The 27,661-nt window shown below is 41.2% G+C and overlaps 1 protein-coding gene across 4 annotated transcripts in view; it reads right to left on the bottom strand.

Annotated features, from left to right (window-relative positions):
- Nucleotides 1-27,661, bottom strand: part of LOC144023789 (receptor-type tyrosine-protein phosphatase gamma-like) — a 390,627-nt gene that overhangs the window by 125,153 nt on the left and 237,813 nt on the right. For all 4 annotated transcript variants that reach the window (XM_077529655.1, XM_077529649.1, XM_077529651.1 and 1 more), the window contains 2 exons: nucleotides 25,760-25,942; nucleotides 12,432-12,580 (listed from right to left, as the gene is read on the bottom strand). In XM_077529655.1, the coding sequence (XP_077385781.1) occupies nucleotides 12,432-12,580; nucleotides 25,760-25,942 (332 nt within the window). The remainder of the gene's footprint in view (nucleotides 1-12,431; nucleotides 12,581-25,759; nucleotides 25,943-27,661) is intronic.

Raw genomic sequence — 27,661 nt, 5'->3', positions numbered from 1 at the left:
GAAAACCGTACATTTGCCTAGACAGGTTGTAAAATAAAGTGGTCTGTCCTCTCAAAAGTGGATGTTTGGTCACTCTAATCGTTGCTAAATAAGAGCTGCTATTTTAGGTCCAACTGTAAATTTCATGGGCACAGTCCATCAATCGTCAGTGCGTCAATGTTATTTTGACCACACTTCCGTCATGCTAAATTACATGTTGTCACCACTGCTTTCTGCTTGACATTCGCAAAAACCAGTTCTGGACTACTAACTCTTTGACCGCCAAAAACGTTGAGTAAAGATTAGTAAAATCACGACGTATGCTGCCATAAACGTTAAATGGTGTCAACTATGATTTTTTTTTTTATCAATGGGCAGTTCACTGTCTAAGTGCAGCACGCGCTGCCTGGTCAATGAGTTGTGGAATCAAAAACACTCACTATCTATGTCCAGCAGATGACAGCATTCTATCTCTTTTAAATGGGCTCATTGTGTATGAAATGAATGATGAAAACTGATGAAATTGGACGTTTTCAAGGATGATGTAAATGATCAAAGCCTTCGTCATATTAAAGTTTTTGTTTTTTTTGATAATGTGTGGCAGTAAAAGAGCAAAGTGACGTGCAAATTAAGTGCATTATTTGGACGTCTAATTATGACCCCATTTGGACCATGGACTATGTGACTTTTTTGGACGTCACAGGGATTTAAATATCAAAATTACTGTTTTCAATATTATTTCAGCAATTTTGTATTAATTTTGATGTTCTGTGATAAAACTAATGTGTTACTATATATATATTTTTTTTAATATAATTTTTTGTTATCGAGCACGTCCGCCTCCCAGTTCTGAGGACTCGGGTTCGAGTCCAGGCTCCGGCCTTCCTGAGTGGAGTTTGCATGTTCTCCCCGTGCCTGCGTGGGTCTTCTCCGGGCACTCCGGTCTCCTCCCACTCTCCAAAGACATGCATGGCAGGTTAATTGGGCACTCCGAATTGTCCCTAGGTGTGCTTGTGAGTGTGGATGGTTGTTTGTCTATGTGTGCCCTGGATTGGCTGGCAACCAGTCCAGGGTGTACCCCGCTTCCTGCCCAAAAGCCAGCTGAGATAGGCTCCAGCACCCCCCGCGACCCTTGTGAGGAATGAGCGATCAAGAAAATGGATGGATGGATTTTGTTATCTAATATGCAGGCTGGAACATTACGAAGCAGTTGTTAAATTGAGGGCGATATGCTCTTTAGGTACCTCCGGGTGGTGGAGTGGTTCCGTCACTTATGCACCTTTGGTGCAGGTGGTGTGGGTTCGCTTCCCCACATGTGTCACACACAAAGTCAGGCACTAAATGAGAATTTAAGAACAGCCTAAAATTATTTAAAATGTATTTTAATGACCTAATTTGGACTTGCATTAGCCCTCATTTGGATGTCCTGAAAACGTAAATACGGGACGTTGAGAAGACGTTGAAAAAAAAAATGTCATCTGGCATCACAGTCTGCACCTTCAGCGGACCGAGATTGGACGTACAAGAATTACCTTAAAAAGACGTCGTTTCAACGTGTCTTTGCGCAGCGGGTAATGTCGCCACATATAGTATGTTCACGCAGTTGCAACTGCAGGGAATACAGCGGCTCACTTAGCTTTCTAACAACATGCCTGATGTAAAATTCATGAGCACTAAACTCGTGCTTGCATAAATGAGGAATTTTCAACAGGAGGAAAACTTTATCATCACGGTCTCTAGTCACCCGAGCAGGCCCTCTAACACGGCCAGTTATCAGTATTGGGACAGAGCCAGAAGAGAATGGTGTGCGAGGAAGTTAGCATACCTGCTAAGTGTATAATTTACTTGTTTAGAGCAGTAGAAAAAAAGTGGCTTGGCCGCAGTCAAAAAACAGAAGTCGAAGTACTATGCCGTGTGTCAGCAAAGTGGGCGTCTGTCAGTGTTTCTGTCATTCGTCAGTGAAATGGGCGTCTGTCATTGACGGACTGAGAAGGTCTGTTGCTACTGACGCGGTTATTGATGATTACATTGACGGACGAAAACCTACTTCCGGCAAAGACTAGTCTGTCAAATTTTTCCTAAGCGGGCGTCTTTCATTGACAATTTCTTGACCTTGCATAAATATTGACGGAATGCTCACTTTTCCATTATAATTGAATGAAAACAGATTTTTAGGAAAATTCATCAAAAATGTTCGAAGTCGAATCAACTTAGTGACTTTGGTTAAGGTTTCAACCATAAAAATAAACTCAAACAATGACAACTGCAAGTTGTGTGGTGTCCACACATTTGCACACACGCACACAAACAAACGCACGAACATAAGGTGAGGCGTAAAGACGTGTGTGATAGATCTGCTTGGCATATCAAACAGAGCATTACAGTTTAAAGCAGCAGGTATGGGAATAGTAAGTCCCTACTTCATCATGCCATTCAAGGGATCCATTATGCTACAATTACTAAATGGCAAGGCTTGTAAATCATGCATCATTCATGGTGGAAACTTGCACAATCCCCGCCACCCACTGAAATATGGGGAAAAGCAACAGAAAAAATGGAAATGACATGCCAAGAAAGTAAAATGAATTTAGTAGTTGAAGGCAGACATTGAACTGTCTGAATAAAGATATGACAGCAACAAATGGAAGGTTAGGACATAAAGACGCCGGTTCAGTGAGGACTTGTAAGCTGGGATAGGCTCCAGATCACTCTGCAACCCTAATGAGGACAAGCAGTATAGAAAACGGATGGATCGATGGAAGTGCCAAAGTTAAATTCAGACAAAGTTCAGTGAGTTAGACAGCTGATCGATGACTGACTGGTGGTGTTTTTTCCCAAGCAATATGAATTCGAGCTTGCATGCATTCAATCCATGTGGGAAAACCACATTGCACAAAGACTGTATTGAGCTCAGTTGACAAGGGAAAGCTACAACACATTTTCAAGTGGGCTTTAGTGTTAAATCATCTTTTTGCAGTATTCTAACTATCCTATCAAATGTTTGTCTTGAATTCATATTTGAAAGGAATATTAACTGCAGAAAAGAGAATAAATGCAGGTTCTGACCAGTTTTCTCTGGATCCATGTTAAGGTGGAACTAGTTGATGATTGTGACTGATTATGACTTAAACTTGCACACACCCAGTGTTTTTGCAAAATGTAGCCAGGATTGGCTTCATTCTTGTCATCCTACCCCATAGCCTATAAGGGATGGGCAACTTAAATGCTGGAGGGGGGCACAAATTTTCATCTGTGCTACCCAGGGCCAAATAGGACCTCATACTTCCTAACCAGATGTATGACAAAAATGCTATTTAGATATGGACAAAATATATACATATGCACATTATGGCTCTTAATAAATTTCAGTTTTCTTGATACATTTTTCAATGTATGTTTAAGAGATCTACTACCCCAACCTAACAACAAAGGGTTTGAAACAAACAACAAAATAACCACATACTGTCTTTTTTATGTCCCACTGGTGCAAAAGGGCTCTTTGCAAAAAAAAAAAAAAAAAAAAAAAAAAAAAAAAAAAAGACATTCAAGGATTGCAAAGAACTGCTGAACAGCAAACTAACATTAAAGTAAATCATTTTGTGTGTGTGTATATATATATATATATATATATATATATATATATATATATATATATGCATATATATATGCATATATATATATGTATATATCCCTGGCAACCAGTCCAGGGTGTCCCCCGCCTACTGCCCAGAGCCAGCTGAGATAGGCGCCAGCACCCCCCCTTGTGAGGAATAAGCGGTCGAGAAAATGGATGGATGGATATATATATATATATATATATATATATATATATATATATATATATATATATATATATATATATATGTGTGTGTGTGTGTGTGTGTGTGTGTGTCTGTGAATTTTCTCCCCCACCCATTTTCACCATTTTAATAACTTGTATCCTTCTAATAGTGTGCACCTTAAAATTGTTAAAGGAAATTTAATGTTCTTCTGAGATTGAATTGGCTGCTATCTTTGTCTCTTGTCCACAATGTGCTCATATAATAGTGTATTGAGGTGTGTGGGATGTATGCATGCATGTGTGTTTGTATATTACTTTTCCATTCGGCCTCTGTAGAGATAGTGTAGCATTGTGAAATGTAGTAGGCAGGCAATAAAGTCGAACCAGGGGCTCAACAGCAATCACACCCTGCTACCATATCACAGTTGGAACTGTGGCAATATGAAGCCGCATCAGAGGCCACAGACACAGAGCCTTCCAGTTGGGTTATTTTTCAAGATTATTAAAGTTGTTTCTCAAAATAATAAAGCAATGTTTCTCTTGCAAATAATGTGTCAAATCCCACAACACATTGGACTGTTGTATCTCTCAAAATTGTTTGAGGTTGCTTCAAATACATAAATAAACTCAAATGTGATCCTTACACACATGTATTATTATTGTACGAAAAATATGTGTGGAGTCTTGAAGGATTTTTAAAAAATGGTGCTGTGTTAAGTGGTGCTGTGACGGTCAGGTCAGCTTTTCTTTTTTTAATACATAGCTACTCACTGTCATATGGAAGAAAGAGTTATCTTGTGTGGTCTATGAGGAATTTTTTTTTTGCTCATTTGTTTTTGTTTAGTACATTGACGTGTCAGCTTAAGCACATGAGAATTCTAAATTATGTGTCAGTGACTGTGCATAAGATATAGGTATAGAAAATGGTTACATATTTAAAGTTTGACGTTGTCCGGGCATGTTTTTTTTTTTTATCATGAAGTCATGGAAAGAAACAACACAACTAATTAATTCAGCCGTCTGCAGTGCAAGCTGCTGCAATGTGCAGTATTGTATTATTAATTGATTGGAAAATGTAAAGAGGTTACAGTGTTATATTAACTAATTTGCTCCCAGCCATTTTCACAGAAGCAAATCCTGTTCGCTCCCGGCTGTTTTACTGGATTTTGACTGATTTTCCAAGACCCACAGAAAATTGTGTTCTATTGAAATAAAAACATGGAACCTATCAAAAGAAACATTAAAGTCTCTTCTTTCATCAGGGAAAAAAAAGTATATTTCTATCTGTTTCCGTTTTGCAGCAATTAGCATTAGAATATAGCTAAGTTTCATCAATTTTCACAAATCTATTTAAACTTGTAATTGAGCTTTTTTTTTCAACATGGCCCTGGTTGATCTCCTTTGCTCTGCTGCCACTTGCTGGCCGTTTGTGTAATAACTACCATTTCTACAACCGTTCTTTGCAGTTGAGAGGCTGCATCAAAGCTTTCTGTATGCTCTAGCATAAAAAAAATAAAATTAAAAAAACAACAACGTATAAATACGACTTTGGGACACTTAAAACATAAAAAAAAACAACCTTATTTATATGTTATTGGGAGCAAATGAGTTAAGTTGAAAAGTTTTTAAAGTTAAAGTTGTTATCTTGTACTGTATATTGCCAAAATAAAATCATTAGACAATTGCGGGGAAAGGTTATTTTTTTTATTCATAATTGTACAATTTGTCTATAAACATTTTTTGTCTATTTTTGCATGCCAGGTTACATCCTGAGCATGATGTTATTTTGTTTAAAAGATGGAATCAAGTCAATATTTTTCCCAGCTTTCAGCTTAACTCAACACTGTTTATATAGAATTTCCACAATAACCAGTTATAAGGAAGTGATGTACAAACAACATGAAGAAAAGAAACAAACATTAAAACATTGCTCGCCTAGCATTAATGCTAAAGTGAATGGAGGATCCTATTCAAATGCTAACTGGAAATTGTCATCAACTTCAGGAGTAATAATCCTTCAAACATGGCAACCGTGGCTTAGGAGGTTGAGCTGGTCGTCCAGTAAGCCGAAGGTCCTCTGTCTGATTCCCGCTCTCAAGTCATTGTCATTTTGTCCTTGGGCAAGACAGTTCACACACATTGCCTCCAGTGCCACTCACACTGGTGTATGAATGGTGCGAATGTTTGGTGGTGGTTGGAGGAGCCATAGGCGCACACTGGCAGCCACGCTGTGGCTACTTACATAGTTTGCCACCACCAGAGTATGGACGTGAGTGTATGAATAATATATCCATTGTAAAGCATCTTTGAGTGTCCAGAAAAGTGCAACATAAATGTGTTGCTTTATTATTATTATTATTATTATTATTATTATTATTATTATTATTATTAGTGCTGTAGTGCTTTCTAGCCAATCGCAGGACCTAAACAATCATTCACATGACAATGAGTCTTCAATTGGCCTACCATGCATGTTGTTTTGTTTTGTTTTGTTTTTTTGTTTTTTGTTTTTGTTTTTTTTTTAATCGTGGGAGGAAGTCAGAATACCCGAAGGAAAAAAAAATGCAAGCACAGGAACAACAAACTACACAAAGGAAAGCCAGAGCCAAGTTTCAAACACTGAATCATCGCTCACCATGCTAACGACAAATAAATAATTTAAAATAAGTATAAAGCAATAAATGTATTGAAATTGAAAAGTACATTTAATTGATCACTGAAATGTATTAAATGAGTAGTAAAGCTGTATTACCCGCAGTTCTATGCACCAACATGTAAAGGGGACAAGATTCCCTATCAGGGCCAGAAAAATCAACTATAAACACAAACACATTAGTAGTGGACATCTTCTTTTTTTATTATCCTATTATGTAGCTTACAATGATACTGTATGTGATGAAACCACCATAGGGGACTATTAAGAATAATCACTCCAGTTACTTCTCTTGAAATAAAATTCCTATTGCTTCATACCTCAACAACTATTGGTACACCGGCACCATCTAATAGGCTTTGTGAAAGAGCTGATTTGGGGTGAGAAGTGAGGATCATTTCACTCTTTTTCTTGTCTTAATACAGCACATGAGAGGGGCATTAACTTCGGAAGGCATGTCTCCTGGAAATATAGTTGAATAATGTCTAAATTTGAGTCTTTGTGCTGCAGACAGAACCACAACAATTCTTCCCTATTATTATTATTATTATTATTATTATTATTATTATTATTATTATTATCCATCCATCCATTTTCTTGACCGCTTATTCCTCACAAGGGTCACGGGGGTGCTGGAGCCTATCCCAACTGGCTTTGGGCAGTAGGCGGGGTACATCCTGGACTGGTTGACAACCAATCACATATTATTATTATTATTATTATTATTATTATTATTATTATTCAGAGCATACATGTCAGGAAGACCAATATATATCAACCCATCAGATGCCTCTTTAGTAATATATTGTATTCATGATATTACATGATTCTACATTAACCGGTTACTTCCTTCTTATTTATTTGCCACTCTGGATTCTGTGTACCGTGTAATGAGAAAGGCACCAAGGTAGAAAAAAGAGGGAATTGGAAGTGTATGAGGGGAATGGCTGTAAAGTAAAAATACTTCAGCCTGTAAATGTACGAGTGCTGGACATTAGCTTGACTCAGGCCATGTCCACATGGAGACAGAGCCTGATTTGTGTGTGATTTTTATTTTTTTTTTAAATTCTCGTCAACACTGAATTGTTTGAAGAAATGTGTGTCCACCCGAAAACTGCGAAACACTATAGTACACGGGCGCAAAGAAAGAAAGAAAGAAAGAAAGAAAGAAAGAAAGAAAGAAAGAAAGGAAGAAAGAAAGAAAGACAGACGGACAGACAGAAAGACAGACGTGAAGTCTGGCGAGCGACACCGAAAGGATTGAGCCATGGTAGCTAACAAGAGCGGCTAGTGGGGGGAAAAAAAAAAAAAAAAACCTTGCAAAAGCAAAGCAGAAGGTGACACACGACGAGAGCCCAAATCACGGGACTCAACGACGACGACATACAGGCACCAGCTGTGGAAGGTAAGCGGTGGTCAACCCTTGATGCAAGCACCACAATAGCTAACTACGTTTGCGAAGTTGTCCTTTGGGCATCTGTAGCAGGAAGATGGCAGCAAAACGTGTCAGCCTCTTGTAAGGTGCGACTTCAGCCATGTAATATTCCTCTATTCATCCATTTTCTCCCAGCTATCTGAGGTCGGGTCACGGGGGTAGCAGCTATACCAGGGAAGGCCAGACTTCCCTCTCGCCAGCCACTTCGTCCAACTCCACGGGGGATCCTAAGGCGCTCCCAGGCCAGCCGAGAGACATAGTGTCGCTATCGTGTTCTGGGTTGTCCCCAGGGCCTGCTCCCGGTGGGACATACCCGAAACGTATCACAAAGGAGGCATCCAGGAGGCATCCGAACCAGATGCCCGAGCCACCTCAGCTGGTTCCTCTCAACATGGAGCGGCTCGACTCTGAGTCCCTCCCGGATGACCAAGCTTCTCACCATATCTCTAAGGGACAGAGGACAGTGAACAAGACCCAAAGATATTTGAACTCCTCCACTTGGGGCAGGATCTCATCCCCGACATGGAGGGGGCACTCCACCCTTTTACAATGAGGACCGTGGTCTCAGATTTGGAGGTGCCGATTATCATCCCAACAGCTTCACACTCGGCTGTGAACCACTCAAGCAAAAGTTGGAGATCCCGGCCTGAAGAAGCCAATAGCACCACATCAAAAAGCAGAAATGCAATACTGAGGCAACCTGAAGGAATAATTGTAAATAATAAGTTGTACATTTGCTGCAATGAAGAACTGCTTATGCTTGCAATGAAGAATGCTTTGCTCTGTTCCCACTCACATTCTCAGAGCCTGGCTATTTGACGATGAAGCAAAGGCTGAAGAACCACAACATCTAATGCAGCAAAATGGTTCGAGCCAGTCTGCTGAGGTTGCCTGTTTTCTGTTAAGAAATGATTGCAAACTTGACCACACGTACTCAGCAATCTTCTCCTCACATGCACAACACATAGACAGACAAGTACACTTATTTGCATTTTTAGGGTTGGAACATCCATGTAACTAGTGGCGTGGAAAGGGCATGGAAAACCAAATAAATAGAAAGGGTGAGGAGAGGAATCTTCAGAGAGTGCAGGACTCAATTGTATCAGTCAGTTCCTCTCCTCTCTCCTCACGAGCCCTGAACTGAGTGTCTCTCTCCTTTTTGTGTCGTGTTTAATAGATGTCAAACAGGTAACCCTGACACTATCAAACTGGATCCCCTTCAATGCCTCGTCTGCGCCTAGAAATTCTGACCATAATGACTTGCTGCCGGGAATGCAGACCAAACTCTGACACCATTGTACAGGGACCGAAGAGCCCTTATCAATGGGTTTGGTACCCCTTACTCCTGAAGCACCCTCCACAGAACTCCCCGAGGGACACGGTCGAATGGCTTCTCCAAGTTCGCAAAACACATCTAGACTGGTAGGGCGAACTTCCGTGCAAGTTCGAGGACCACACTGCTCCTCCTTAATCCGAGATTCAACTTCCCGGTGGACTCTCCTCTCCAGCACCCCTAGGGAGGCTGAGGAGTCTAATCCCTCTATAGTTGGAACTCACCCTCCGGTCCCCCTTCTTAAAAAGGGGTACCACCACCCTGGTCTGCCAATCCAGAGGCACTGTTCCCGATGTCCATTCACTGTTGGGAAGGCGTGTCAACCAAGACAGCTCCACAAGAACCAGAGCCTTTAGAAACTCCGGGTGGATCTTATCCACACGCAGGGTTTTGCCGCCGAGGAGCTTTCCAATCACCTCAGTGACTTCGACCCCAGTGAATGTGAATTGAAGAATGATTTCTGTGGAGATTTTACAGCAAAAGCCCTATCATGCTCATTTTATTTTTCTGCAGCAAGAATGTAAAACAATATTTCACCATTATTGTTAATGGTACCACGGCGTCATTATTTCAGGACAGGTATAATATATGTGTTATACATATTGAAACACTAAGGCAGTGTTTTGAGATTTATCCTTTATGGAACCCGGTTTCAAAAAGAACAAAAAATTAGAGCTGGCCCGTTATATCGCCGTTATCATGCAGCATTAACACACAGCATTAAAACGTGATTCTTATTACGCAACAAAAACATATCGCTGTTAATCTGATTTCCAAGGGTGGACTGTCCATTAGGACTGATAGACTGCTCAAAACTCCCCGCTTTGCTAACAAACAACGAATGATGAGGAACTTAAAAAAATTTGGGGAATAAGCACGGCTGTGAGTTTTCATCCGTCAGTGTAATCGTCACTCACCGGGTCAAGTACCGACGTACCTTTCAGACCTGGACACCTGTTTTGCTGACGACTGACGGAAGCACGCGCTGCATGTCTCGCTTGGTTGTTTGTGTGTGTTACTTAGGAGGTCTACATTGAATATATATGTGTAAGAGTGACTATTCCAGTGTTTCACTCTTTTATTGCCAAACGTTATCCAAAAAGACAACCCCTAGAATGCCAGCCGATTTCGAGCATTTTCACTCATCTTTCAAGGCAAACAGAATATTGTGTGCTATGACTATGTAAACATAGATGTATAGCTACCATATGAAAGATTGGATTCCATTCTCTCATTAGAAATAAAAAAGTATGACTACCAATTTTTTGTTCTTTAGTAATCCCCATTTGAAAATAGGTATTTGAGTGACACCAAGCTATAATGGTAAAATTAAGGAAAAAAACAAGCTTTTTGTGAAAAAATTGACTTTCTGCACAACAGTGACTGACACTAATATTTGTTATCTGCGAATTAGATTTTATGTGACAAACACTTTGATCATTCATGACGTCCATGAAAATGTATTTCCTAAGATCTGCCATTTTGTCACGTCATTTCAATTGCTTTGATCCACGGGATCCCGCAAAGAAATGCAATGGTGCCATCATTGTTAGTGTTTTTTTCTTTCCCAGGTCATTCATGAAACCAGAGCTGCCCCCAAGACGTTGCACTGACCATTGAAAAAATAAAAAAAAATAAAAATAAAAATAAAATACTAGTGTTGTTCCGATACCGATACTGGTATCGGCAGAGGTGCCGATACTGCATTAAAACACTGGTATCGATATCGGTGAGTACTCAGAAGTAACGTGCCGATATCATTAATCCCAACGCTAATATAGGATTTTGGATGCAGCATCTTGTGTCTTGCTGGTGCACGACATTCACTGATATGTGACATGTTCACTGCATGCCGATCTAAGATATCCTATTGGTCCTTGAATCCTTTGAACCAATGGCAGGACAGCTTTTTCATATTGAGGAAAAAAAAAACCTTAAGTATCGGTATAGTATCGGTATCGGCCGATACTGCAAAGCTGGGTATTGGAATCGGTATCGAGGGCCAAAAAACGGTATCGGAACAACACTAATAAATACCATAGACGTCAATTAACAATTAACGTTGATGGTTATATGATTCACTCTCAGCCATTTTCACAGAACCACTCCCCTTCACTCCCGGCTGTTTTACTGGATTTTGATTTTGCTAGGCCCACAGAATAATGTGTTCTATTGCTATAAAAACATGGAACCTACCAAAAGAAAGATTAAAGTCTCTTCTTTCATCGGGGGAAAAAAAGGTAAATTTCTATCTGTTACCGTTTTGCAGCAATTAGCATTAGAATATAGCTAAGTTTCATCATTATCCAAAAATCTATTAAAAATTGTGAGTAAATGAGCTCCTGGATTGGCTGGCAACCAATTCAGGGTGTACCCCGCCTACTGCCCAAAGCCAGCTGGGATAGGCTCCAGCGTCCTCGCAACCCAAGTGAGGGAAAGTGGTTAAGAAAATGGATGGCTGGATGATTGAGCTTTTTTTCCAACATGGTCCTGGTTGATATCCTTTGCTCTGCTGCCACCTGCTGGCCGTTTGTGTAATAACTACTATTTCTTCAACCATTCTTTGCAGTTGTGAGGCTGCCTTCTGTATGCTCTAGCATAAGAAAAACATAAAAACGTATAAATATGTCTTTGGGACACATATTTATACGTTTTTGGGAGCAAATGAGTTAATGTTAACAGCAGTAAAAGAGTTAATCAAGGATCGCTGTTCAGACTCGTCGGCTATGCTAGGCTAAGGAGGCGGAACCAGCCAAATTTAGTAAAAATGGCATCACTTCCCTTTGACAACAACACAAAACATCTGTTTGCATCTAATATTTTACATATGTATATTTATTTGCATATAAAACGTTATGATTGTGGGATTCTGTTAAATCTGGGTGAAAATATTTATTTCAAGAATATACTACTTCCGGTTTGGGTCACACAATTACTTCCTGTTTGGACACCTACCATATGCTGGAGGGAGAGAGGGGGGGAGAGAGAGAGAGAGAGAGAGAGAGAGAGAGAGAGAGTGTAAGGGGACCGATGTGGTGCATTGTGTATGTGAAGAAGGGTGTGTGCAGTTCATTTTTCAGCCATGGGTGGCAGTTGCGATTCAAAATGTAATAAAAAAAAAAAAAAAAAAAAAGTATGCCTAGCACTATACATTTGGATGAAATGTAAAAACGTTTGTAACTATTTTCTGTGTGGACAGAGCCTGAAACTGTAACATGAACACATGTGAACGCTAGATAAATGTGTTTACCTCCACCGGGTAACGTCGGCCCTTGATGCTATGCTCGGAGCCATCTGATCCGTTGCTTGGCCCCCAGTGAAACTCCACTTTCTCTGCCTTAAATCTCCCCGGTAGGCCTGCTCCTCTCACAAAATAATCATCTTTGAGCATAATGGCCACTGCAGGAAAGACACAAAGAGAAAATGGAGACATCATTCGCGAGTGGGAAATAAATAAATAAATTTCCTTGAGAAACAACTGCATTCACAGTTTTTTTTAACAAATCTTCATACACCTTGAACTTTTTCCACATTTTGTCAACTTAGACCCACAAATGACAATGTTTTTTTTTTTTTTATAATTGCTATGTTTTATGATCAACCAACTCAAAGCAACTCATACTGTAAATGTGAACTGAAACAGAAATGATACATAGAGTACATGATACAATTTTCAAACTTGTCGGCAAATAAAAATCTGAAAATTGTGTTGTGCATTTATGCTCAGCCCAAGAACAACCTTTCGCTGCAATTACTGCTGCAAGACTTTTGACTCTACCAGCTTTGAACATCGACACTGATTTTTTCCCCCATTTTTCTTTGCAGAAAAGCTCAAGCTCAGCCGAAGATGGAAGCATCCGTGAACAGCAATTTTCATTTTTATACTACACACACCATTTTGCTTTTGACACAAAAAAAACAAATGCCACAACCTGAAGTACTTCTTTTTGAGATTGGAAATTGTCACCAACAACGAGGGAATTTTTATGCATGAAAGAACGAACAAAACTTGAATTATGACAGTAATATGCAGTATGTAATATACCGGTATGTATGTAATATACCAATTAATGGGGTGGGTTAATTTATATCATTTATATTATAAAAATATTTTCAAAGATTTTGAAATTAGATGGTTGTTCGTCTCTGTGTGCCCTGTGATTGGCTGGCAACCAGTCCAGGGTGTCCCCCACCTACTGCCCAGAGCCAGCTGAGATAGGCGCCAGCACCCCCCGCGACCCTTGTGAGGAATAAGAGGTCAAGAAAATGGATGGATTTTGAAATTAAAATTGAACATTGGTCAATAAATACTGCATATGAACATTATATGATGTAAATTAATGACGTAAAAATAGCTTACCACATACACAAACTAATGAGTACAATTATAAGGAATATGATTTTAAGCTGATTTGATTTGTGATGACAATATTTATAGGGCACTAATATACTGTAATTCCTAAATTCAAAGTGGCTATAATGATACTTTCAAGTGACTTTGTTAGTCTTCAAAAGTATCCAGTAAAACCAGAAAAAAAACACAGATTCAACACTTTATTACTCACAAAGTTGGCAACCCTGTGCCACTCTTCAATAAGGATGTAACGATAATGGCAATATGTTAAAACTGCCACAATATCGTTGTTGTCATGTTCATGATATTTAAAAGCCACAAATATGTTTAAAAAATCAGGTTGATTTCCATTTGTGCAGTTCTAGCACCATCTGGTGGCTATTTTTTTTAGTGCTGTTTAATTTTCATTAGGGATGTTTTAGCCCTTATATGTTTAAAATCACTAATTGTCGGATGAAGGGGATTGCAATATGCTTGTGAAGCGAGTAAATATGTGGAGGAACTCAATGTGTGCTTGCATTAGGTGAGTAAGTGCCTCAATATTGTTATTAGCGATTGGAGGTTGTTTATATGTATTGCTGTTATGTACAAAAGCACAATATTGTGCTTTTTTTTTTTACTATGAGCACATTTTTTTTTACAACATTGTGATCTTTTTTAAATATCACCAACCTCCCCACAATATCGTGATAATTATCGTATTGTGATATTTAGATATTGTTACATCCCTACTATTTAGCCACTCATTAAAAAATGTACTTGCGCCGTGCGACCGGAGGAAATTTTGACTAGCATAAAATGTAAAGTTGGCGGGTAAACTGTCGAGCCTGGATCCAAACTGATTGGAAGAGCCTTCAACATAGAAAAATAAAGGACAATTTAAAAAATACAAGAAAGAAAGAAAAATAATACTCCCAAAACAAAAAATGGTTTACACTGGCCAAGTCAATGTCTAGAATTAAAACCTATAGTACATGTATTTACCCTGCTCAATACTGACTGTATCCCCAAAATAAATCTGAAAGAGACATATATGGCATTTTTTGCAGTTCCAATGTGTTTTGATAATTTTTTGTAAAATAAATAAATAAATAAATAATCTAAGGATAAAGAATTGTAATACAAACGTCACCCTCTTAAACAATACTAAACTGGCTGTTCTGAGGAGGTGGTCCGACATCATACGAATGCGCCACTGCTTGCCCCCACACCGTTCCACTACGGGGCCAATGTCGAATACAGGTTTCATTACCGTAACGATCAAGGGTATTGGCGAGGAAAGTGGCCTACTAGTTAGAGTCTGAGGAAAAAAGTGAGCGCCTATAAATGCAGTCGAAGCATCAATTTCATATGGACTCATTTATGCGGGAATTCATCACAAAGCCAATGAATTGCACTTGGCAATTAGTCGGAGAATATATGCATGTGGCACGTGCAGCAAGACACAGTGCCAAGCAAAATACACTTTAGCAAGATAGACATTGACCAATGTATGACGAGTCCACGTTGGCATAACAAAATTAATGTTATCATTGTGTCGATCACTATGGTATCTTTCATGAATTATGGATCTTAGCTGGACCACTGCAACAGTGACTCGTATTTCACCAATCCATTTTCAGCAGCGCCCTGCGATTGGTTGGCAACCAGTCCAGGGTGTCCCCCGCCTACTGCCCAGAGCCAGCTGAGATAGGCGCCAGCACCCCCCGCGACCCTTGTGAGGAATAAGCGGTCAAGAAAATGGATGGATGGATGGATTTTCAGCAGCAGTCAATGAATTCAGCTTCTCTTTCACTAGATATTTCACACACAAGATTCCATCCATTTTTCATATTGCTCGTCCATCCTGCATTTCTATCACATATTGAGCTCTTTTGTTTTTTGTTTTGCCACAATTTAGACACAATCAATCAATCTCCATTTTAAAACACACATTTTTGCCTTTTGCACATTTCATTTCCCTCATTTGAGGATGTGCCATTTTAGGTTTGAACTTTCATCAGAAATGAAATATGATCAGAATTTCAGTGTGCTGTGCTGAAAGATGTAGGTTTACCCATTTCCATCATCGTGCTCAGTGGAGGTGATCCCTCTGCAGATAAAGCGCTCATCTGTCGTTTAAGAAACTGCAAGGTATGCATGCATTATTCATGCCAAAAAGACAGGGACATTTGTCTTGTTAGCCATGCATTATGAAGAGGGGGGAGAAGCACCTACATGTCATTTTTCTTTCAGAGCTCTTGTTAGTGTTGCCATTTTTAATGGGCTTTCAACGTGCTACAACACCACAACTTATTTTTTCCTTTTCGCCTCCACTGTTTATTCACAATATGGGTATGGCTCTTTTAATAATACATTCATATTGTAGTGGTGCCTCTTTTTAGCATTTATAGACGTTTGTCAATCCTGTGGTTACTCTGCTCTACCAACAGGTTAAAACAATTTAGATGATCACAGGAAACATGGCAAAAAATTGTAATTGAAAATAGGTCATGCAATTGTGATGCTGGGAATGAATGCATACATGTTCACCCATGTATCAAATTAAATTATTGCTATGTTATTCATGAGAACTATGTTCTCAGCTTTGTTGCGGTGACGGTTAATAGGTTTCATCCCTAAATTAAATTGGCATATCACTGTATTAATGTATTAGTGTACCAGTATTCCTTTTCACTCCAACTTCAGTTAAAGGTGCATTGTGCATTGTGTTGTTCCGATACCGATACTGGTATCGACAGAGGAGCCGATACTGCATTAAAACAGTGGTATCGGTATCGGTGACTACTCACAAGTAACATGCTGATACCATTAATTCCAACACTAATATAGGATTTTGGATGCAGCATCTTGTGTCTTGCTCGTGCACGACGTTCACTGATATGTGACATGCTCACTGCGTGCCGATCTAAGATATCCTATTGGCCCTTGAATGCTCTGATCCAATAGCAGGACAGCTTTTTCATGTTGAGGGAAAAAACCCCCCAAAAAAACTCAAGTATCGGCAGGGTATCGGTATCGGCCGATACTGCAAAGCTGTGTGTGGTTGCCGTGGTTCTTGGACTTGAGGCCATAGCAGACAAGGTTCGTGGACTTGAAGCCGAGACAGGGGTGAAGCCTCCGGTCGGTCAGGGAACGCTATGACAGGACTGCTCCCATCCCGGAGTCCGATGTATCAGCATTGGGGATCGGTGCTGGGACAGGCTGACTGGTTGACTAAAGTCTTTAGCGCATCTCTCGGACCAGTCAAGGCCAGATCCTGACGTCCAAGCAAACGTCCTTTGGAGTCCAGGGCATGGCACATCTTATTTAAGTCTGCGGGATCCATGTGGTCGGATTATTCTGTTAGGTTCTGGGGTTGGATGCCAAAAGCGCAGACACAAATAACAGTTTTAACACTTTATTCGCATAACATCAAAAGGCATGGAACTAACTTGACTTGACCAGAAATAACGAGAAGGCATCGAGGAAGAGAGGAGCAGGTTGCCACCTGGACAGAGGAATAATCTGACAAACACACACACTTCTCAGACCGCTACTACAGACAGTGAATCGATCTACTTGGCTGCAACTAACTAAAGGATTAAAGATTGACATCACAAAGCTCCCGACATCACATAGCTGTCACATAATTTAAATCCAGTTGAAACTAGATGCTGTTACATCAATACCAAACAGACACTTGACCTGACGGTCATGAACCCAAACTTAACAGGTCATGAACTCAAACTTAACCCTGGCGTGACCCAGACATGACAATATCCCGGGACTGGAGCGGGAGGCGGATGCTGGCCAAGCGCCGCCGGAACTGGAGCGAGAGAGAGATGGCCGCTGGGCGGACACCGCCGGGCGCCCAGGACTGGAGTGGGGGGCGGACGCTGGCCGAGCGCCACCGGAACTGGAGCGGGAGAGTCGCCATGACGAGGAAACTGGAGACGACGGCACCTCTGCCGCGAGGAGGGAACTTGAGCCAGCAGCACCTCTGCTGCGAGGAGAGAACTTGAAGCCGGCGAGGCACCGGAACGGGGACTTGAAGCTGCAGCATACGAGGTTCGTGGACTTGAAGCCGCGGCGGATGTGGTTCGTGGACTTGAGGCCGTAGCAGACGAGATTCGTGGACTTGATAAAGATGGACTTGACTTGAAGCCGTAGCGGATGTGATACACGTTTTTTACTGGGGTACAACTTTGGCACAATACCTGTAGAGAGATGTAAGGAAAAAAGTTCCATATGACACTTAATTAGTGCGTTGTGCTGCTCAAGAAAGGGTGGACGGCCAGCGAGCGCTCCCGTGTTCAGTGCGTGAAGCCATCTTCCTGCGCTCTCTCGCAAACACGCCAAAAGAGGCGTTCCGCAGGCGTGTATGTGTACCTGCCTTTAAAACGTTGTCTCGTATTTATTTTTTTAATTGCTAGTACTAAAAAAAAAAAATTATACCGACCCGTTTTTGATGCCAAAAGATCACGGTACAGTAGGCTACTGGTACCGGTACCCCGTGCAACACTATAGGAAAGTGACCCAGGTCGGATATGAAAAAAATCGTAATTGAGCCGTTTAGACTGACGTGAAAAAGTCAGATACAAGGTCGCATTTGGGCAAAAAAAAAAAGGGCCTCACCGCAGCCACTCAGAGGAGTGCGTGAATAGCTAGGACAAGAGGGGTGTGGCAGCCACACGTAGCGAGGCGGGGTTTTACTGACCCGGGTGTCTTACTTCCGGGTTCGGAAAATAGCCACCAAAATAACTCATATTTCACAAGAAATTTCATCACCATGAGGTCAAAGTTAAGATTTAATCATTATATACCTATTGTTAATTGGGGAAGGGCTTATAATATCATGATATAGCACCTTGAAAGTTCTCAACTGTCCAATCCTAACTATAACTCAAATCTTGTCATGTTTTGGTTAAAGGTTTTTTGTTTTGTTTTTGTTTTTGTGTTCTTGTTTGCTTTTGGTTCCATTACGGTCTGTTTTGTGTTTTCCTCTCGTTAAGTGTGTTCTTGTCCACTTGTACTTGTCTAATCTCCTTCTTCTGTCAGCCAATCAATGCCCCCCAGTCATGTGTCTTGTCCAGTTGTCCCTTGTTGTATAATTAGTTAGTGTATTTTGTCCCCTTATTTGTTTGGTCCATTGTTCGTTTGGTTGCTGCTGCTATTCCCGTTGCTGTATGTTTATGTCAAGTCTTGTTGTTCCCCTATGTTGTGTGCGGGAGTCGGATCCCAAGCGCAGACACAAATTCTATTTATTCACATAGAAAGGAGAGAAACGACGAAAGCTGCACAGTTGAACAGGAAGTAATAATCCGGCGAACACACACATTTCTCAGGCTCTTAAATAGACAGCCAATCAATCTCATTGGTTGTGGCTAGACATGTGAGCACCAGTACTGACATTGAATTCTCTGATTGACTGTTGACTCCGTAATTACAGATAGTTCCTGACATCAACAAACATCATATAGCATAAAAGATCCTTGACATCATATAGTGCAGACATCATATAGCCTAAAACTAGTTGAAACTGGATGCTGTTACATTAATACCAAAACAGACACGCAACGGGTTGTGAACTCTGGCGCACGGTCATAAACTCTACTCAAACTTAACCCAGGCATGACCCCAGACATGAGACAAGACCCACACATTACTCCTGCATGACTCGAGTCATGAGCCTATGTTTTTGCCATGCCAAGATTTTGGACTTTGTTGTTTTTGCTTTTCTGGACTGTGCCTAGTTCCCTGCCTTGTTTTTGTTCAATTAAAAATCCATAATGGACTTCACTTCTGCCTGCTCAATCTGCGTCCCTGCACTTGGGTCCCCAACCACATCATTGACAAATCTTAACCTTTTCTTGGACAATCAACAACACATTAGGAGCAATTTGATTTGTGAAACTGCCAAGACAGCCCTTGCACAGTGCAGCAATGTCTTTGCTGTGTTTTTCTTGGAACAATAATCAATTATTATTTTAGCCAACATAAAAAATAAACTGAACCTTCTTTTCATTTTACAGACATGATATAATGGTGAAACAGACAATCAGGTTAGCATTGGGAATCGGACTAAATGCTGTCAAGTCTCACCAACCAAATGTGGCATCTGCCTTTCAACCAGCTGCCACTGAGGAGAAATGATCATTCATCTTGCTGGCATCTCGGAATTATGAAATACCTGCAGCTGTCAAGGTGGGTCATTGAGCTGCCAGGAAAACTGAATGTGGATGGCCTTGTGTTGAATCCGACATGCAGTGACACCAGTCTTTGCCCTTTTTATAATTCAGCTTGTCTGAATGAAAATAGGTTTTGTTATCTTCGCCATGAATGACTTGCTTGATATTGCACCTGTCCTGTTTTATAATCAGAGGAAGAGGAGTGATGCAAGAGATGTTTGACATGCAGACGTGCCTACGTGAACAAGGATTATAAGATGTCACACTGGTTTACATCCTCAGTGTTCGGCCTTGGCTTTTCTCATTTCCTTTCAGGTCAACATACAGACATTATTTTTATTTTAGTAGTATGTTTCTTAATTTTGAACAATAGTTGCTGCAAAGTGGCAGACAGGTTCATTAGGCCTGTTGTGCTTATAATAGGCCTATGCTAATTATAGTATCTGCAACCACTAATGTATTGCTAAGAAAATTTAATCAGTGAGCGTAAATAAAAGATTGCCCGGTGATTCAAATATGTGATTGCATTTTACTAAGCAGTTTTTAACCCACAAGTGTATGCTGTATACTTTCACGTGCTCTCAAGTCATACTATGGATTTGATTTGCAGCTCTGAACTCTCTCTGTACTCAAATGGACTACCCAAAACAGATCACTTGATCCTGTCTTTCCATTTTAAGCTTAACTTCTCATAAACCAAGTCTTTTTGACCTTTTCATTTCACAATATCAAAAATACTAATGCTATAACATTTTTCTCTTGATGACAGACACCTAGCACTACCTCTCCAGAACACCCGACCTTTCTCACAGACTTTCTCACTGAACTAAAATCATGGTTTAGTGAAAGCTTTTTCATAATTAACAGCGATTAAACTAGATTCCTGCAAGTTGGGTCCCTATTTATCATCTGCCAGTTTCCCCATTACCATAGACAACTCCCCCACTTTTCATGTCTGTCCAGGTTAATCATCTGGCTGTCATTCTTGACTGGGCCTTATTACTTCAAGTTCACATAAATAACATCACACGAGCCGCATACTTCTCTGCAATATTTGACCTAATTTCATTTAAAACCTTTATTTAAAGATGCCCTCATATGAAATGTTCACTTTTGGGTTTTGTTTTGTTTTTTGACATAAGTATGCCTTACCATAGCCAGACGAAGTCCCCAAAGCTGTGAGATAAACGACCCATGTTTCCCTTTCCTATGGGCGTTTGTATCACATTAGTTCAAACAGCACTCTCAAATGGGCTGTTTCAGCAGGTCGGTTTTACACGTCACCAACCCCACCTTTTTTTCGGTTTCACACGTCAGCTCAGCGCGAACTTCACCCTCACAATTTTTAACCACTCCCCCCCGCCGGAGCAAACAAACAGCAGCAGCAGGAGGACAGCATGGTCCACGATTTTGCGGCCCCGTATCTCCGGACCGGACGGTCGTGGAGGGCCGGCACCAACGCCGTTGGACGCCCAATGTCGAGCCGGTTCCAGGGATATGTTCATTTTCCCCGTAGGATTTATGGTTCGACCAGTACGGGGGTGTCAATCCCAATAGCTGCAACCGGTCGTGAGGAGGATTAGCAGCCCTGACAGTTTGTGGCAAACATTTAACTGACGACTGCTTCAGGAATTTGGGACAATACAAACGTGGATTAGCAGAACATCTTTCACTTTTCCCGGGATCGATACCAACTATTGAAACTAATGAGACAATATTACCCCGGGTTTACACCGGATGCGGTAGCGGTGCGGTCCGGCGACGCAAGCAATTAGATTCCATTCATTCGAATGGTGCAGTTTACACCGCTTGCGGGTGCGTTGCGTGTCGACTGCGGAAGGCCTGCGGCGTGCCGCAAGCCTTCCGCAAGGATAGACCTATTTTCTATTTTTGCCGGACGCCGCAGCGGTAGGCCTCCGGCAAATGGCAAGCTAGCACAAAACACATCGAGCGGGACAGGAAGACCGAGGCAGTTTCAAAATAAATTTCCGGTTACCTTTCAGAATAAAACACTCGCCAGCTCCTATTTCGCAAGTTTTTCAGCAAAACGTGACGTGGGCGTCGCCGGGCCATGTGCTCATTCACGGTTTAGACACCAGCGAACATGGACGAGGAGAGGTTTATATTGGAGGTGGAAAACCACAAAATAATATATGACACGGCACATCCTTTTTATAAGGACAACCAAAAAAAGGATGCTGCATGGAATCTCATAGCAGAAGAAGAAGAAAAGGTTAAATCAAAAGAAGTCCACCTCTCTTTCTGCTTCTCTGTTGAGCACAGACTTTCTGTATGTTTGTCGTTGTGAAATGCCACATGATCGCGCGCGCGCGGTCCCGCAAGACACGTTGGGAAGTGGGCGGCGACGGAGCTGCCGGACCGCAGCTGTGCGGAGCCGGTGTGGATTGACAAAAAAATTGACCCGTCCGGAGCACGCAGTCAAGACGCACCGCACCGCAACCGCACCGCAACCGCATCCGGTGAAAACCCGGGGTTACTTCAGGTGCAGACGTGAAGACTGTTTATAAACAGGAGCACACGGAAAAGATGAGACTGGCCACGCCCAACTCATTTTGTAGTCAAAAACACAAGGAAGTCTGGCGAGCCTTGGCCACGCCCACCAAAATCCGCTCGTTGCTAGGCTAACAGTAGACCTTCCTCGTGGAGACTGCAACTCTACAACAAGGTACAATTTCGTGAACATTTCTTTTGATAACAGTATTTGGGCGTTCAGAGGATGGTGGGTGTAATTGCTGCAAAGCTCATAAAGGGATTCTTTAACGCATTTAATTTATTTTTTTGTATTTTTTTCTTTTATGACTGATCAAAATAAATTGTATTCATTCATTCATTCATTCATTCAATGAAAAAAAAACTACTGTATATAAATGAAGTACCATTTACCATATTATTGAAATGTTACATGGTGACAGCTGTGCAAAGATTGAGTGACTTGTCGAGTATTCCAACATTATGCAGCACTGAACAATGGTTTTACAAAGTACAGTTTTAAACCTGGGAACTTTGAGCAATAAACAGTCACTTGAATGTGTTGAGTGGTTATGAAAGCACTTTAACAGTGCTGATATGGTAGCATTTTGCCTTTCAAGACTGAGAATGAAGATGGGCCATTTATTGTAGTACAGGTAAAGGTGCTGATTGCACTTTCTGATATAAAGTGCCTTTATGTGCTGTAGTTGTTGCCAATAATGAATAAAAGTACAGAGTGAAAAACGGACTTTCAGAGAGGCCAACTGACCTCGTTTGGCCATATTTTGTTACAGGGATTGCCAAGTGTTCCGCTGTTACGGGAAAGTTGAAAATGTCCCGGAGAGGATGAGACTACAATTTAACTATTGTAGGAAAAGACACAATTGTAATATTTTTTTCTGACAGATATTGTGACTTCAATTTGAGTCACGATTTTTGTCAAATCAAGCTTCAGTGCAACATTCACTATGTACAGTAACTAGGGCTGGTGATTATTATTATTTTATTTTATTTTTTTTAGCTAATGTTACCTGGTTATTTGCATTTGGTTTGACCCACCATTTAGTTAAAGGCATGTTGCCAACAGACATTTTATTGTTTAAATCACCCGATTATGACTGTGAGTTGAGCGCACTGCAGGCTGAGGCTTGAAGTGGAAGGCAGCGACACAGCACTCATCATGCCACATCCTTTGCACAATATAATCTTGTTGTAAGTGTAGCGTAGCACTGAGGCGACTCTTTAACAAAGTTAAGGCACACTTGTGATCGGCTCGGGATGGTGCACCCGTGGAACGTGAGAACATGACACGGGCTTGTGCGCATTTCTTTGTTGGTCTCAGCAAGTAGTTCATCCGGCGGATGTAAGACTGTAGGGCAGTGTTTCTTAATTGTGGTCCTCAGGCCCCCCTACCCCGGGTTTTCACCGGATGCGGTTGCGGTGCGGTTGCGGTGCGGTGCGTCTTGACTGCGTGCTCCGGACGGGTCAATTTTTTTGTCAATCCACACCGGCTCCGCACAGCTGCGGTTCGGCAGCTCCGTCGCCGCCCACTTCCCAACGTGTCTCGCGGGACCGCGCGCGCGCGATCATGTGGCATTTCACAACGACAAACATACAGAAAGTCTGTGCTCAGCAGAGAAGCAGAAAGAGAGGTGGACTTCTTTTGATTGAACCTTTTCTTCTTCTTCTGCTATGAGATTCCATGCAGCATCCTTTTTTTGGTTGTCCTTATAAAAAGGATGTGCCGTGTCATATATTATTTTGTGGTTTTCCACCTCCAATATAAACCTCTCCTCGTCCATGTTCGCTGGTGTCTAAACCGTGAATGAGCACATGGCCCGGCGACGCCCACGTCACGTTTTGCTGAAAAGCTTGCGAAATGGGAGCTGGCGAGTGTTTTATTCTGAAAGGTAACCGGAATATATTATTTTGAAACTGCGTCGGTCTTCCTGTCCCGCTCGATGTGTTTTGTGCTAGCTTGCCATTTGCCGGAGGCCTACCGCTGCGGCGTCCGGCAAAAATAGAAAATAGGTCTATCCTTGCGGAAGGCCTGCGGCACGCCGCAGCTGAGACGCAGTCGACACGCAACGCACCCACAAGCGGTGTAAACGGCACCATTCGAATGAATGGAATCTAATTGCTTGCGTCGCCGGACCGCACCGCAACCGCACCGGAACCGCACCGCAACCGCATCCGATGAAAACCCGGGGCTAGCCAGCCTGTTTTCCATGTCTCCCAATTGCAACGCAGGTGAGGATCGTTATCAGGCTTCTCCAGAGCTGGCTGATTAGGTGTCATTGGAATCAGCTGCATTGGGAATTGGAAGACATGGAAAACAGGCTGGCTAGGGGGGCCTGAGGACCGCAATTGAGAAAAACTGCTGTAGGGGAAGTGAGAATGGTCTATTGTTGTTGCGTGGTACGCCCCAGCCGGCGTCACCGTAGTGACGTGTTGCCCATTCATTTTGGACGGAGTTGCTCCATCCCACAACACGACATGGGTGTTCCCCTTGAATTTAAGCTTTTATTTATTTATTCATTTATTTATTTATTTATTGTCACATTTTCCCCCCACTCTGTTAGCCACATGGGCTAAGTAAAGTTTTCTACCTTTTTATAAGAAGATAATATAAGAAATACATATAGTAGATAGGCCTACAGCTCATGTTGGGATTTTTTTTATTTTATGCACTTGCAGACATTTGCTGTGCGCTGAGAGGGTGAGAGCACTGCGCGATTGCAGCTTAGAGGGAACACTGGTCCCGGCTCCAATAGATTCTCAGCCAGCCTTAAATATATGTTACAAACACAATTTCCAGATTCATCATCATCCATTTTGGCGGGTAAGTTTTTCTCAGCACCCGCCAAAACGAATTTTAACCCGCATTTGGCGGTTTGGCTGGTGTTAATTTAGAAACCTGCTAAAGTACTAATTAAGAAACATGTATTTTCATACTGTAAATACAATAAAAGTGATTTAATCAGTGGACTGTGCCCATGAATGCTCATTTGGAGCTGTTCCATAAGTTCAAAAGCGAGTGGGATAGCCATTTTTAAGCGTTGCCAAGCAGCCGTTTCTGCCACGCACGCGAACATGCGGCACTTCTGTGGATTTCACGACCGGCATATATCAAATAAAAACACATGCTTCAAAATCTAACTCACAATGTCACTATTAGAATGGCTGTAGACAGACAAACTCCAATCCACCAGCACGAGTCAGCAGTCGCTCAGCGTGACGCGGCCGCCACCAATGGAGCACGGAAGCAGTTAATTGAATCTAAAAGTGCAGTATGATGTTTCACCTTCAAGAGGTGCTAGTCCGTAGTATAGCCTCCTGAATGTGCAAGAGGACGAAAGATGTTTAAGTCTCTGGGAGATTACACGTACAGCTCGATTTGACAGGAGAGGAGATACCCTCATTAGACGTTCCTCCCACCAAAGTGTGTACATTTCATAAAGGTACATAATTGCTTTGTGAATTAGATTTGTTTGCTCCATTTTTACCCACACACTGTTCGCCCTTTCTGAGTCTTGGACAAACTGCTATAATATTTTACTGTACCTGTTTTGCCAGTGTTCTTCATAGACGTCTTATTTGAAGACTCTGTATCAAAGCCCTCCAGTGTAATTTCCTGAAATTCCGTGGAAATTTTAGCATCTTGGTCCAAAATGTTGATCGGTGACTGGTTTTTCTCCTTACATTCTGGATAGGCTGATGCCCATCCTTCATCGGGTCCATATATACCTGGAGAAACAGGAAAGCAGGTTCTCTTTAGAAGGGGGATACACGGCGACGCAGTCATCTTTAGATGTGTATTTCAAGCCGCAATCCGGCACAAGAAGCTTATCCACTAACAGCAGGGCTGCCAAGTTGTCTGAATTAAAATGAGACATTGCTTACAGAATCAAGTGCCTTAAACTGAGGCAACTGCTGCAAAAGGAACACCATCATCTGCATTTCTGTTATGTGGTTGAAAACATTATTATCATAAGACAGCTGTGTTTTCACCACTGTTTGGTGACACTATACCGATAAAGTCTCTGATTATGCACTGCTGACCTCCTTCTCAAGTACATTCCAGACAGCTAATATGCAGTAGATGTCAGTCACGGTGTGAGCTGACAGGGGCCACTAAAACATGTCAGATGGTTCATGAGGATGCTGGCAAGTTATATTTACATCTGAAGAGACATCCTCTGACAGTAAATTTCCAGTGTAAAAGCTTGAGGCCAGAAGAGCAGTCGAGTTGCTCTCAGGAGAGCTTTTGAAAAAAATATAGTTGCTGGGAAAGCCACTGCTGAAATGTCAAGGAGCCCATCTTCATTTGACACGAGGGTCTTTAACATTGTAACTCTGCCAGTAAGGCTATAGTCTGGCTCCCTGTGTTTTTGCAGGATCGGGAAAAATATACTACAAATATCTGACAATAAATTAGAGGCCATTAGGGAGATCAAATCACATACCGGTAATTTCTCTATCTCACCTTTTATAATTCATTTTCTTAAACCAGGGGTGTCAAACGTGCGGCCCGCGGGCTGGATCAGGCCCACAAAGGGGTTTAATCTGGCCCGCGAGATGATTTTGTAATGTGAAAAATAATTTGTAATGTTGGACCAATTAATCACCTGGCCACAATCAAAACATATAAATTCATAATTTCACAAGCAGTCCTCAGATGAGCAATGCAACTTGTACGGGGAATCGTCCTGGATGTCATTATTTTACACACAACTTAAAGTTACCCTTTGTTTATTTATTTATTTATTTATTTATTTATTTAGTTATTTATTTATTTAAAATCAAAGGCCGACATAAACATGTTAAATACAACATAAATTAATTACTGGTAACACTATAGATATGACAAGGATTAACATCCTTATAATATTAACTAATTTGCTCCCAAAAAACGTATAAATACGTCTATTTTAAATATTAACAGTGTTCCAAAGACGTATTTATTAGGGCTTGGAATCTTTGACTGTCTCACGATTCGACTCGATTATGATTTTTGGGTCTACGATTCGATTCAGAATCGATTTTCGATTCTCGATTCAAACGATTTTCGATTCAAAATTATTTGATTGAGAAATTATTTCTGCTTCAATTAACAGATATGCACATAATTGTCATGATCTACTCCAGCCTGCTTTGCAAGACAAAATCACAAATAGAGACATTAAAGTGTCTTTTTTTTTTTTTTTGTTTAAACATTTATTAATTTTGTATTGTAAGTGCCTTTTTCCACAAGAACAGCATGTGGGTTACAACTGCCTTTCCCCCTTCTTCTTCATTTCTAATTGAAATAAAATCGATTTTTGGATATTAATATCGATTCGATTCGATTAATAAATGAGAATCTCGATTCTTTTATGAATCGATTTTTTGGCACACCCCTAGTATTTATACATTTGTTTGTTTGTTTTAATGATAGAGTATACAGAAAAGGCTTTGATGCAGCCT

This window comes from Festucalex cinctus, chromosome 8 (assembly GCF_051991245.1).
Source record: "Festucalex cinctus isolate MCC-2025b chromosome 8, RoL_Fcin_1.0, whole genome shotgun sequence".
NCBI lineage: Eukaryota > Metazoa > Chordata > Actinopteri > Syngnathiformes > Syngnathidae > Festucalex > Festucalex cinctus.
This window is presented reverse-complemented; position numbering and strand designations above follow the sequence as displayed.